Source organism: Athene cunicularia (genome assembly GCF_003259725.1).
Source record: "Athene cunicularia isolate RWA chromosome 1 unlocalized genomic scaffold, athCun1 chr1_part1, whole genome shotgun sequence".
Taxonomy (NCBI): Eukaryota; Metazoa; Chordata; class Aves; order Strigiformes; family Strigidae; genus Athene; species Athene cunicularia.
The window spans coordinates 1,348,900-1,362,537 of NW_020799091.1; the positions used below are offsets into that span (position 1 = coordinate 1,348,900).

Below are 13,638 nucleotides of genomic sequence, written 5' to 3' on the forward strand. Positions count from 1 at the left end.
CCAAGCTGCAAAACTAGCTTTTTGCCTAATTTTAATATAGTTTTAATAACAAATGAGGGCAAGTTTTGTCTCTTGACTACCCCACTGCTGGGCAAGGAACAACCAGAGACCAAAGGTAGCCCCCTTACCCTACATGTAGCCAGTAAATTCTCTGAAAACTCCTCTAGCACTTTAGGTCTCTGAACCAAACATAAATATTCATGTTGGACTGGAAGGAAAACTATGAAACAGCTGTATCAAAGTATGTCCAGAATAAGAGCTCAGCTGCAGTGGTGTAAGTGCGTGTGGTGGAGGGGCTGTTTTCTGATGACAAATCCTGTTGAGGGTAAGATGGAAGACAGCTGTTTTACCTGCTACTCTTGCAGATCTCTTGGGAAAGGGGAGAATGAGATGAGCATGAGGAGAATTTAATGTTAATGAGTTACCAGCATCTTTAGCTTGGAGGTGGGACCTCAAGACTACTGCCTAGGTGGATGAAGACCTATGCACCATGTCCTTAGCGTTGGCTTAACTTCCTGCTTCTATCTGACTACACAAATTCATACTGGTGTGTGATGAAGCTGGAGAATTGGAAATGGTTTTATAAAGACTGAATCTGTTGGCAGAAGAGATTATCCTTGTTTGAAATGCGCTGCTGCAAACATCTGTCCTCCACTACAGCTGGCAGGAGTTGTGTGCACGTCACTGGCAGCTTTAGCTCCAAAAGCTTCTTTGCTGATACCTGGAGCCTTCCTCTCCCACCTGCTGGATTTCCAACTCAGCCCTCTGCGGCGAGCGCACGCTCTTACATCACTGACAACATAAAGATCCCTTGTTTTTCTGCATATCGAAGTGCCTGCGTGATGTAATCTCGACAGTTTTGCCACCTGAGCCCCCTCTACCACATGGGGAATGGGTTGGGAGCCAGGCTCTGGCTGCCCAGTGCCTTTGGGGGTTTCACTGGGCTTTATCACCAGCTGAACAGCACAAATCTGTTCTGCTTCACTCACCCAGGGGCCATTTGTAATTGAAAAAATAGGTTTGTGTTTCAGTTAAATAAAGGGGAGGGGGTGGAAGAAGAAAAGTGACAGTCTCCACTCTACTCTTAAAAAGCTGCTGGTAAGAAGAGAGGTCATCAGACGCAGCATAGAGGAGGGCTTTGAAAAGCTTGAGCTGGGGTTCAGCCCCTAACTTGATGTCTTTAAAGCAGGAGCCCAGCGTGGGGCTCCTCTCTGCATTTTTGGGAGTCTCCCTCAGAGCCAGGGTTTGTGTTGCTCTCTGCCCAGTTGCACTGAACTGGTGAAGGGTTTGGTGGGCTGCAAATCTGAGGATTTCAAGAGTAGGACTTATACTGAGTAAATTTTATTAAAAAAAAACCCCTAAACTAATCACACTGAAACAAGACTGTCTAAAAAAGAGGAATTGCAGGTGAAATACAGCAAATTCCTGAGCAAGTCTTGGTGCAGATGGAGCAGGACAACAAGTTGTCTCTGCAATAGATATTTGCTGACTCTCTGCAGGGCTGAGGACACACCTGCTCACTGGGCACTCCTAATAACCATGTGCGTGGGGTGGATGTCTTGGGGAAAAAAAAAAATCATTTTTTTCCCCTTTGATCACCTTTTTTTGTCATTTCACCCTTTGATCACCTTTTTTTGTCATTTAAAAACCTTCATTTGGTACCAAAAACTTGTAGCTTTGAGCTTTTTCAGGACTTTTTTTTTTTTTTTTAAAAAAAAAAAGTAATAACTGTAATCAGATGCTAGAGTTTGCTCAGAAATCTGTGTCTACCTGTTGCTTGGGGTATATTGTAGGAAATACAAGTTTTGCCCCACAGGAAAACTTGTTATTTGGATTCTTCAGTTGTGAAATACCAACAGTTGCATAAATTTTAAATTTAAGTGTGTGAACTTTGTTCGAACTTGGAAGACTCTTGAGTTTTCATTCAGAATAGTTATGATGGCACTCTCCTGCCAAGAAAATGTGAAACATCAATCTTGTGTCTGTCTTAATAGATGCAGGAAATGTAACATTTAATGTCACCCTTCTGCAACGAAGCTGGAAAATACAAGGTTTAAACCTTCATCAGAAGCATTGGCTAAGTAAAGCATTGCCCTCCTAATTCTGTGGTGCACTTTCACAAGATAAATTGAGACAGAAAAAGAGGCACTGAACAGAAGAACAAGTTGTTCTCTGCTGGGAGACAAGAGGTAGCAGAGTTGAGGGCTCCCAACTGGTTTTATCCGTGTCGTGCTACCATTGTGTGAACTCATCTTTATGCATTGTGTGTTCGATTTCTCTAATGAAATATTATTTGTGTGCATCAACGATGGTGCTGGTGGTTGTGATGGATCAGTGTGGTATGAAATCGACACCTTTTCCTAGGTGAGACTAGTCCAGGTTTGTGATAGGAGAAACTCGTTAGCATCACATGGCTGTCCTTGGTAGGTGCCTTCTGAGCATCATCAGGAGTTGATTATTGTTATTATCATCACTTTACTTTCTTGTCTTTACTAGTGCTGCTCTTCCCTGGGCTGCACAAAAATCAATGTGAAGTAGTGTGCTTCTGTGCTGGGTTCAGCCTATGGGTGGGCTGGGGCTCGACTCTATGGGTGGGCTGGGGCTCGACGGATTCACCTGGTGCGATGACCACAGCCAAACTGACAAAAGGAGCCAGAGCTACCGGTGCCTTAAAGGACAGAAATCAAGAAATATATAACACAGGGACTGTGCAGAACAGCTAACATTAGCACTCGGAATTGGACCCTGCGTGTCTCCTGTGCAATGTGGATATATTTCTGTGTTTTCCCACAGACTTGGATTTCCAAACATCATCCTCCTCTCGCTTTGAGGTACAGCTGAGACGGGAAACTTTCAGCCCACAGAGCTTTGAGTAAACGTCAGCGCACGAAAGGAGGGAGAGTTTAAAATTGTTCCTGTTTGCAGTTTTTCCTGATAATGTCATTTTGGGGTGACAGGCTAGCATTAGAAGTGTCATAAAAGTTGTGATTTTTATGCAACCCCTACAGCTCTGTGCTTTTTTTCTTTTTTTTTCTGCCCTGATGGTAACTTAGCAATGTGTGGTCTGTCTATGATTGTACAAACCAGAAGGTTTAAAGTCCGCTTCTGTTTTTTGTCTTCCAGCCTCCAGACGAGTACCACCTAATCTGGATCACGTCTGATCTCATTTCATTTATCATAATTGTAGGAGTTTTTATATTCCAGAAGTAAGTAGCATTGTTACAGCTTGACTCTCGTGTATTTGTAGCGTGTGTTTTTGTTCAGAGCGTGGGGTGGAGTTGGGAGAGGAGCACCGTGCTCCCCAGGCACTTGGATTGCAACAGCAGGGAAATTTTTTATTAAAAAATCCCTACGAAGACTGCAGATGATAATTCCACTCCTGAGATGAGACATTGGATTGGATGTGGTCACTACTTTTAAAGAATGAGATATCTCAAAATAGGAGCGATAGATGCTTTGACTCTGTTCGTAAATGCGTGTGGGAGAGAAACTGTAAATGCTTTAAGGAAATGGACATTCAGAAAGAGATTAAAGTACTTTAAAGGAAGAAGAGGAGACATTTAGAGATTCCACCATTATAGTCTTCAAAAAGAACACGTTATAGTTGTCTTAAATCAGTTTGTGCCTGTTTGGATGAAGAAATAAGAATATTATGATGTAGCGAATCAGATCAGTTGCTTAGCTTGATGCACAAATCTCCCCATTTTCCGAAGAAAAGGGGGAGCAAGGATTTGATGAGGGCACTGCAGAAGCCTCTCTTGTTAGCCAGGGTCCCTGAACACAGATGTGGAGCATAAAACCTAGGGGCAGAGCAAATTAAGACACTGATTAATCAGGAGGAGGTAAATCAACTTCCTAATGGTAGAGCTGGCCAAGCTACCCACCTCTTGATTATACTGGAGGAAACCACGGTGTCTTCCTGGTGATGTCTTTTCTCCTGGGAGTCATTTTGGCTGTCAGTGCTGACAGTGTAATTACCCTCTCTGGGGAAGAAGCGTGAGCTCAGAGCTGCGTGCTCCCTCCAGGAAGCAGCAGCAACCCTCTCCTGGGAAAATATCTCCTCCTGAAATTGCATCTCCTCTTCCCCTGACTCTATAATCTCAGCTGCTTTGACATGCACAGCAACTGTCCTAGAGACATCAAGGGACCTGTGCTTTCCTTCTTGATACCTAAAATGCCTTTGTGCTAGGAGCAGCGATTTAATTTGCTTCAGTCTCGTGAACTAGTGATTTTGCTGTTGTGTTGTCCCAGATCATCAGCTTGCATGATTTGGGTGTGTAATTGTCCAGGTATTTTTGCCATGTCACAGTAGGCTATTGCTCCTGCTATCACGTGCTATAGATTTGACTTCAGGCCACGTGTTTATAATTGTGTCATGACTTGCACAGTCCCACACTGGTAAACCTGTGTCCAGCAGGATCCCAGTTCCAGCATGGAGTAATGGAATGAGCAGCAGATTCAAAACTCTCCTCCCTTATTAGTTTTCCCAACAGTTAATGAAAGCACTGACCGAGAGGAGATTAAGTTTTTTTCCTAAGCAGTCTTGTGATCTGAATTGTGGCATATTAAACCTTTCTCCCAGAAAGGAGTTGTGGCTGTGTTATCTGGGAGCTTTTTTTACTCCCTCAAATTTGTCAGTTGGTTTAATAAGAGATGTCGCTGCTCTTTAGACCCTGTATTTCTCTGTCAGATACAGAAATGCATGGGAGGAATCTGGAGGCAAGGACTGACCTCTCTAAAGAGCATAATCTGAAGGCCAAGTTCATGAGATAGTTGACTTTGGGAGATGGTGCAGAAGACTGCAGATTTGGAAGGCTTTCTTGAATCAGACCCAGGAGACCACAGCTGAAGAAATTAAGCTGATTAAACCTGCTGAACGGGAACTATGGGTCCCAGAGAAATGAGGCATGCTTGGAGAGAGGAAGTTGCAGCTACCTGGACTTGGAAACAGCTGGACTTCTCTTCTCGGCACAGATTGAAACACTTCCAGTTTGGAAGAGGTTTGATAGAGTGGGGCAAGAGGAAGCAGGGTAAGGAAGGAAAGCGTTATTGCAGGATTTCTCTTCCACCCTCAGTGTGTGATACAGGTGAGAAGAGCTGGGAACTGCCACCAGCTTTCCCCAGGGTCCATCATCCTGGAGCACCGAGCTCCCTGCCCAGCCTCTGGACCTGACGTAGAAAGGCAGTTGCTCAGAGAGGTCTGGCCATGTGGCGTCTATTGTGGCAGGGCCACAGGTAATTATTGACAGAACAAGAGGGAACGGCTTTAAACTCCAACAGGGGAGGGTCAGACTGGACATGAGGAAAAAATGTTTCCCAGCAAGAGTGGTCAGAGTGTGGAACAGGCTGCCCAGGGAGGGGGGGGAGTCCCCATCCCTGGGGGGGTTTAAGGCTCGTTTGAATGAGATGCTGGGGGATGTGCTGTAGGGAAGAACTTTGTAGAGTTGGGCTGAGGGTTGGGCTCGATGATCACAAGGGTCTTTTCCAACCGGAATGGTTCCGTGAAATGTTGTCTTTTGGATGTCTCCCTTGGCACAACTCAACCCCAAGTCAGTGGAAGGGAGAAGTAGAAACTCTAGTGCTAGAAGTTAGACTTTCTGCAGCAAAGGGCTTGCTCTTCCAAGAGTCTCGTGCAGAAGGCACCCGTTTCCCTGCCGTTCCAGTTTCTCCACCACATGAAAAAATTGGAGGATATATCAAAACCAAATCGGAGCAGAATTGCCTAACTACTACCTGCTGATGTGATTCAGCTCCAGGAAATGGGGCTTGGCATTTGGCCTTCAGTGTTGTGGGTTGGTTTTTTTTTTGGTGGTTATTTTTTGTGTTTAAAGTCCTTTTGGGGGCAAAACAGAGCTGCTTCCTTCATGCAAGGAGGAGGAGGTGGGTGGGAACAGAGCCACCGCTTCGATGTGCTCGTCCTCTCTCCTACGCATGGCTTGTCTCTCCTCCGTAGCCACAGGTAGGGTTTGCTCCTGCTGTTCTGCTTCAGCCCTGGTGACAGGATCGTGGCAGCCTCTCCAGAGGGGAAATACCAACTGTGATGACTTCTAACCGATCTTTTTTTGCCTCTTTGCCTTGTTTATTTTCTTACTGCTCTGACTGTTGTGCATGTTCCTCCTCTTTCTCTCTCTGCTGCATTCTGGCATCTCACAGCTATCACATGATCAGGTAATTCTGGTGCTTTCCTCCTCCTTTCTCTTTCATTCAACCTTCCTTTCTCTCTTTCTTTCTCCCTCTCTGCTATGGCTTCACTGCAGATGGACAGAGCAGGACCTAGTTTTTTATGATATTTCAAACATCTGGCTTCAGAGGGGGGGGGACCATAAGGGTCTGAACATCGGACAGTCCATAGCCATGAGCACCACAGGAGCCTGATGCTGAAGCCCGTGGATGTTTTGAAGGCAATCTGACCTTTTGTTACAATGATCCAAATTGTTGCTTTTTAAAACAGCCTGGAGGTCCTGCAGTGTGTTATAATTGGGAAATTCCCAGTGGATGTAATCCTTTTTCCATGGAAATAATCCCATGCAAAATATCCCCTTCCTTCCTGCATTTAGCAGATGTTTTTGAGACCAGCCTCTTCTAAACTGTTCAGTGCTAAAGAAAATAATATAACCTGTTCAATTATACAAAGTAGCACTTCTCTAGGCCTGGGAATTAATTAATAAGGCCAATAGCTGGAAAGGTTTGGCTCACCCATTGCTGCACTTGGAGCTTTGGATCCTTCAGGAGTCTTTTCCCAGTTACACCCTTGTGAAATGGGAAATGCAATGTGAAAATAAATATCATTGCACCCAGGAAGAGAATGAGCCTGGGATGCTGGATTTGAAGTGCCATCAGTTGTAAACCCAGGTTTCTCCTTGTACTGGCTGTTTTCTCACCAGTCGTTCTCTTCCCCCTCGGAGGGAAGCGCTGTCGCTTTTCTGCAGTAAAGCCTTCGCCGCACCCGGACCAAACTCTTCACGTGTTACCTTGTCCATTCCTTCTGCTCTGTGCCATGGGGTTGTATTTCCAAGGACTTGGCTACTCCTTATCTGTGCTTATCTGCCCCTTTCTCTCTGCCCACCCACTGCCTTGGGGGTCGGGGTTGGCCACCTCCAAGTATCACCTGCTTCACGAGGTACCTTGGACTTGCGGTGTTACGTCCTTGTGGCATCTCCCCCAAACAGGGCCAGGCTGAGCCCTTCTGTGGGTGCAGGGAGGTTGGGTGTTTTCCCCTTTGTGCCTCCCCCTTGCTCCTTGGCTCATGGATAAGGAGGAGACAGGCATGGAGGAGTTGGGCAGGCTTTAGGCAAGAGCAGTCGCAGGATGGGGACTCTGGTTGCAGCTGGCTTGGCTCTTTGCTCTCTCCATCTTATCACCTCGGTACCAATCAACCCCGTTTTCCCCCCAATTTTCCCCTCTCCTATCCCCTTTCCCTGTCATTTAGCATCTCCCCTCCAAACCAAGGGTCCCAGTTGTGGCCCTAACACGGTGTATGCTGTCTCTGTGTTGTTGTCCCAGTATTTTTTAGTCTGTTCCCACCCTGTGTCCGTCTGGTCTGCTTTGACGCCAGCCTCCCAGAACAAGACCTACCTGCTGTCTATCTGGCCTTTTTGCACGCTGCTGTCCTAAACGTGGTCGATCACAACAGAGTCCAAGGGGGTAGGAGAGGTGCTATTTTCTATTAAACAAGCTTTCTGGAGACCCAAAGGCTATTGAGCACAGCAGAGAGTATTTCATATGGTGTAGATTGGAGTTGCATCGTGGTTAAATGTGCTGGTGGCTCTTCTAAGAGAGTGTTTCAAAGTACCCCTGGAAAATGGGGTGACCCTCCTAGCTTGTTCAATCAGAGCAATGCACCCCTGTGAGAGGAGTCATCAGCCACTCATGCATATTTAATTGCCTGGGGTCTGAGCACAACCACTGTGGGAGGTGGAGAACAGAGTGCAGGGCTTGTTCCTCTTGGCAGGAAGAGAAAAGCCCTTGGTCCCTGCACCCCTTTGAGGCTGGGCTGTCTATGCCTCAAAACAGCCCATGGCCTCCATGGGACACCTAGGACCTATGGGTAAGAGATCACTGTGCCTTTTGGCCATGCAGCCCAGCCTGATCCTGAAAATCCTGGTGGTGTGGGCAAAGAAAAGACTTGTAGCAATGTATTTTGGTCCTGATGATAGTTTAAGGAGGGTCGTACCCTGTGAGACTATGAACTTGCAACCACATTGACCTTGGTGGGATCTGCCTGCATGGGACACTAAGGGTAAAAATGCTGGTCTTCCAAGTCAAAGTGGCTCATCTGAGATGATGATAAAAGAATACATTTTTTTTTTTAATACTTTAATGTCTTTGCCTCCTTGTTCTTCCTTCATGTTGCTTGTCCATGGGTCTGTGAGTTGTGTTGTGTTGCCATCCCACCCCCTCTTCTCTCTGTAGCAGAGCACAGCTTTCACCTGTATCCAGTCAGAGCCTGATGGCACGGTGTCAGCCACGGGGATTTGGGAAGGGTACCCCCATGAGATCGGCACCAGCTAGATTTTCCTGGAAAAATTACAAAACCTCTTTTGTGGTTGTTGCTTTGTCAGGCTGATACTGTGGACCCAGGCTGGAGATGTGTGGGGCTACTCAAATCCTCTGCTCCCCGAGGTTGGGGAGGGGGGTTAGTAATTTAAGAGAAGACAGTTGTCACCTTCAAAAAAAAAAAAAAAAAAAAAAAAAAAAAAAAAAAAAAAAAAAAAAAAAAAAAGTACTTTTCTTCTGTGTGTAAACCACTAGATGGTGCCAGAAGATCAGAAACTCCATAAACACCCCGAATCCCTGCTCTTTCCCTTCCAATAGCCTCTATAACATCCTTTGATGGGGAGAATGGGATTTACAAAAGCTTTCCTTTGTGGTCAGTAGGTAGGATGCGTTGGATGGGTGTGGGCTATGAAAGCCTGGCCTAAACGGCATCCCTCTGCAGTGGGATCTTGGGTACAGCTGCTTTGTCTGAGCCACCAAGCCCTTTTTTTTCCCTCCTGTGGCAACTGCTCACCTTTCACCCCTAATGCCAGCAGCTCTGCAGCTGAGGGTCTGCTACTGCGGTGCTCTCAGGCTGAAAAACAGCTTTAAAAGCAAAATCCCCTTTGAACTTGCTGCGATTGGTTATTACTAACACCAATAATTTTATTAATGAACATTCAGTAATAAAAGTCTGGCTAATTTTAAGTTGAGCCAGTTCCCATCATGTTCATGTGATGGAAACTTGCGGTAAGCACCGTTTCGTCAAGGCTTATAAAGTGGAGTGTTTGTGTAGAAACATTTAAGTAAAGACCTGGCATCTGGGGAGGGAAGTGCACTGGGAGAAATTCTGTTTAAGGGCACTGTCTGTGACAGCTACCTGCTGCAGAGCAGCTCATGTTGGTGTCTGCTGTGTCTCAGGTTTGACACCTTAAATTGTATTTTGAGCTCTATTCTCCCACAAGTGTGAGCATGTCACTTGGTAAGGAAAAGGTTATCGTTTCTTGGCTTGGTCTCTTGTTTTGTTCCCTCTTTCCAACCCAAAAAGTCAAAATAGCCTGACCTCCTTGGGCAGCTGTGATGTGAGAGAGAGGGGTTCGGGGCCTCTACAATCCTTGGTGAAATTAGTGGAATTTAGGATGTTCAAGGTGGTTAAAGATGACCTGCTTGTATGTCTGTACCCCTCTGAGATAACATGCTCATCTCTGAACGTCCTCCTACCGTGCGGGGTTGCGTAGGTAGGTGCAAGGGAGCAAAGGCATGAGGGTCTCTGGGACAGGTTGGCCTCCCCATTGTTGGTGGTCACTTGCATTGAGGATGCTTCTTGGGGAGACGAGCCCCTGATATCCCCCTCTTGTCTTGCAGGTGGCGCCTAGGGAGCATCAGGACCTACAACCCAGAGCAGATCATGCTCAGCGCTGCTGTCCGCCAGTCCAGCCGGGATGTCAAGATCATGAAGGAGAAGCTGATCTTCTCGGGTATGGATGGGCCTGGGTGGTCAGAGGCCTCTGCTCCATCTGTCTCCTCAGCTGTCACCCTGCTCTCTGCTGGTGGTGGTGATCTTGATACAGGTGTTGTCATCTGCTGGTGGGACAGGGTGACTGGGCTGACCCTGCTGCACTGAACCACTTGTGGGATATGGGCATGGCACATCCATCCCAAAGGGGTGCAGGTCTGAGCACTAATTTTCACAGAAATCCTGCATTTAATTTCCCAAGTTATGCCATGCAGCTCTGTCATACTGCCCCACATCATCTCCGCTCTCAATTGTCAACAGTGTGTCAAAAGCTACAAAACCCATTAAAATAATGGCTTAGATCACCACAACTTAATTTGGGGTAGACCTGGAATTCAGTGGCACTATATGTTGAGGAATTCCTGGTATCCTTGTGCTCCTCCCAGCATTTATTTGTGTTGGAACATGCTGGCAATGTGTCCATCTCACCCCACCTCTAAGAAAGATCCCAGAAATGTGTACAAAGAGGGAAACATTCAGCTTTAAAAGGTTGAAGTCGGTGCATGAAGCTCACATTTGAAGGAAGTGATCATAATCTCCCCTTGAGCTTTGTTATGGGTTTTCTTTCCTTGTATTTAGGGGCTAGAGTCCTCCAGCGAGAATTGGGGTTTCTTGTACTGAGCACACACAGCAAAAAGACAACTCTTGCCTCAGAGAGCTTAATGTGTGAAATGCAGGCCTGATTCTGCCCTCTAGAGATGGTGAAAATCAGGCATAAATGCTGGAAACGCAGAGAGGCAAAGGATTTGGTCACAGCAGAATTAAGCCTCCTCGGTGTCTTTTAGAAATAAAATGTCCCAGATGTAAAAAAATATCCTTAGAGGTAGGGGATATGTATTAGTTTTGTGCTTCTGAAACGAATGTTCTTGCTTAGGGCGGGTGTTTACGATTAAAACATTGGCAGTTGAGTGTTTTTCCCAGGGAAACCAGTGACTGTAGCAGTCTGCCCTTTTCCAGAATGGCCATTTGGGTAGAGATTTAAGTTCAGTTCCCACAAGTGACTAATTCAGCCTCTGACATAACATGATGTGTGTGTGTGTGTGTGTGTGTGTGTGTGGTCCAGTCTTGCCTCTGATGCTGGCACAATTATCAGGGTCTGAAATTTAGAGCTCCTATTGGGAGGCAGATCCTGTCTGGAACTGGTTTTAAATGGGTGCAGTGTAACTAAACCCAGGGTGAAATCCCTGTAGGATCAGATGGATCCCACGTGGTGGAAAGGCACAGCTGCTCAGTGCCTCAGTTTCCCCATCCATGGGGGAGCCCCTGGGATTTACACCCCTGTGACAATGTCCCTGCTTTCTCTCCCCTCCCCAGAGATCAACAACAGCGTGGAGACCATGGACGAGCTGTCTCCCTGCTCTGAGAACAGCTACGCCAACGAGATGGTCACCCCCACAGATCACCGGGACTCCAAGCTGCGGATGAACTGAGGGGCTGGGCTCTGACCCTGGCGCACGGCGTCCCCCGCGCCCGCTCCGGCGGCGAGAGCCGGGCTCTCCGCTTGCTGCGGGATGGGAAGCTTTGAGGAACTGCTGGTCAGGCAGAGACCCCTTCCCCTACCCCATCACTAGCTGCTCCACCTCCCTGGTTGTGAGGTTGGGGGGGCTTAATTTTTGTAAATATGTAGAAAATCTGATTATTTTTTTGTCTCTTTTTTTTTTTGAGTGTAATTTTTTCCAGGGCATGAGTGGAAATACCGTGTTCATTAAATCCTCGACCTTATGGCTGAAGTTATTTGAATCTTGATGTGACAGCCTGAGTCCCCTTGGGGGGTTCTGGGAAAAAAACACATGTGTCCCCCTTTCTCCCCTTTTCCCTGCTCCACTCCTTCCCTTGGTGCAGAGACTGTGTAGCTGAATGTTGTGATGTTCTCGTGAAGTGTCGTTTTTGTTATGGGTTATTTGTTGTTTTGTTTCCCCTTTTTTCCCCCTTTCCTGGGCAATGAAGTTTTAGTTCTAATGCACCAGGAGGCTGTTTGGAGGAGAGAAGCTTTCCTAGGAGAGGGGATTAGCACTGCTCTTCCCTGCTGAAGTTCAGAGCCAGGGAAGGGATTGCACGGGCTCAGTCACTTGGGCACCTTCTCCCCGTTCCGTCCTCCTTCCCCAAAGCCTGGATGCCCGCAGGGAAATGGCCTTGAAATGTTCTGCTGCAGTCTTGAAGGCAAATTCTGAATGTTGGCTGTAGATTAGCCTCTGTTGGCAGCAATGGTTTGATGTTTGATTTTATTTTTTTTTCCCCCTTTCTTTCTATCTTCTCCCTGAGTTGGGCCCTCTCAGGAGCCTGGATGGTTTGCAAAAAGCAATGCCTTTGGCACCATCACTGCTCGCATCTGGTTAAAGTGCCTGCCACTCCAAGTGGCATTTGAAGTTGCTTCTTGCTTCTCTGTCCTTGCACCCGTGTAGGAAGAGGAGGTGGTGGTGCACTGTGAACTTCCACCCCTCTGTGGGCCAAGCAGAAGCCCATGGGTGAAGGAGTTGTAAATAGTTTGGAAAAGTGAAGCAGCCCCGGAATGTTATTTATTCCCGCAAGGAGACCTTTTTCTCCTTGCTTTAAAAGCAGGATCTTTAAAAGCTGCATGTTCACATCCTCCAAAGGAGTGATGGTCTTGCAGCAGATGCTGACAGGCTCATGAAGGCAGGAGCTCTCATCAGCGTGTTTCCAATGCAAAAGGCTTTAAACCAAAATCCTAGACCAGAGGTTAAAAGAACAAAAAAAAAAAAAAGCTCAGAAACCAAGTAGATGACAGTTGCATTTTATCCCCTCCCTGAAACGGCTCACAGCCAGCCCAAGGCCAGTCTCAACTCTCTGCTCTTGACCTTCAGGGCCGTGTAGAGAGGAGCCTGTTTTTGGATCACTTTGCTGTTCACACGGAGCCGGTTCCCAAGGCAGCTGAAGCCAGCCAGAAGGCTGCTGGAGCTGTGAATGGGTCTTGGCTCAGTCCCTGTGGCCTTCTGGTGTTGGGTTGCTTCCTTCCTTCTTGGATCTTGGTCGACGCAACGTGAGAAATCCCACTGAGCGTGAGCTTCCTTTGAAGCTTGGTGTGCACGGCCTTGAAAACAATGGGGACCATCACAAAGAGCTTTCCCCTGGAGGGAAGGGGAGCTGAGGCTGTATAAAAAAAGAGTCTTTGGCCAAGCTGGGTTGCAGCACCCATGAGCAGCTGGGAGAAGTCACCTTGCAGAGGAGGAGGTCTGGGGGATGCTGATGTGCATCACATCAACACACAAAGCAGGACGGAAAGGCCAGAAACAAGCCACAATAAAAACAGCCTCAAGCAGTTTGTTCTTGTTTTGGCAGCACTGACCTGCTCTATTTGTACTCCAGTAACGTTTTGAAATCCCAAAGTCTTGGACTTGGGGTGTAAAAATCTTTGGCGAAAGTGGCCGACTTCATTTGCGTAAAAGAAAAAGACCCCTATTAATAATAAAAATATGGATTGTCATGCTTTAATAAGCACCTCCTAAGCAGTGCAAACCAAGACTGTAAATCTGTTTGCATCTACCCTGGGTTCTTATGAATGTAAGTGGAGTAAGACCCTGGTCCATGCTGCCTCTTACCTTCCCCAAATACTGTCCTTCTGTATGGTACTCTCAAGTCCGTGAAACATGGTGTGTTTGGTTTGTTGTTTTTTTGTTTTTTTTTTTTTT

General features: G+C 46.7%; 1 protein-coding gene across 2 annotated transcripts in view; it reads left to right on the forward strand.

Moving 5' to 3' along the window:
- Positions 1-13,618, forward strand: part of GDPD5 (glycerophosphodiester phosphodiesterase domain containing 5) — a 148,438-nt gene extending 134,820 nt beyond the window's left edge. The window contains exons 14-17 of one of the 2 annotated variants that reach the window (XM_026843471.1): positions 3,124-3,206; positions 6,154-6,168; positions 9,841-9,953; positions 11,306-13,618. In XM_026843471.1, coding sequence (XP_026699272.1) covers positions 3,124-3,206; positions 6,154-6,168; positions 9,841-9,953; positions 11,306-11,421 — 327 coding nt within the window. In that variant the 3' untranslated portion in view covers positions 11,422-13,618. The remainder of the gene's footprint in view (positions 1-3,123; positions 3,207-6,153; positions 6,169-9,840; positions 9,954-11,305) is intronic. The other variant, XM_026843479.1, reaches the window with a different exon arrangement.
- Positions 13,619-13,638: the final 20 nt, after the last annotated feature.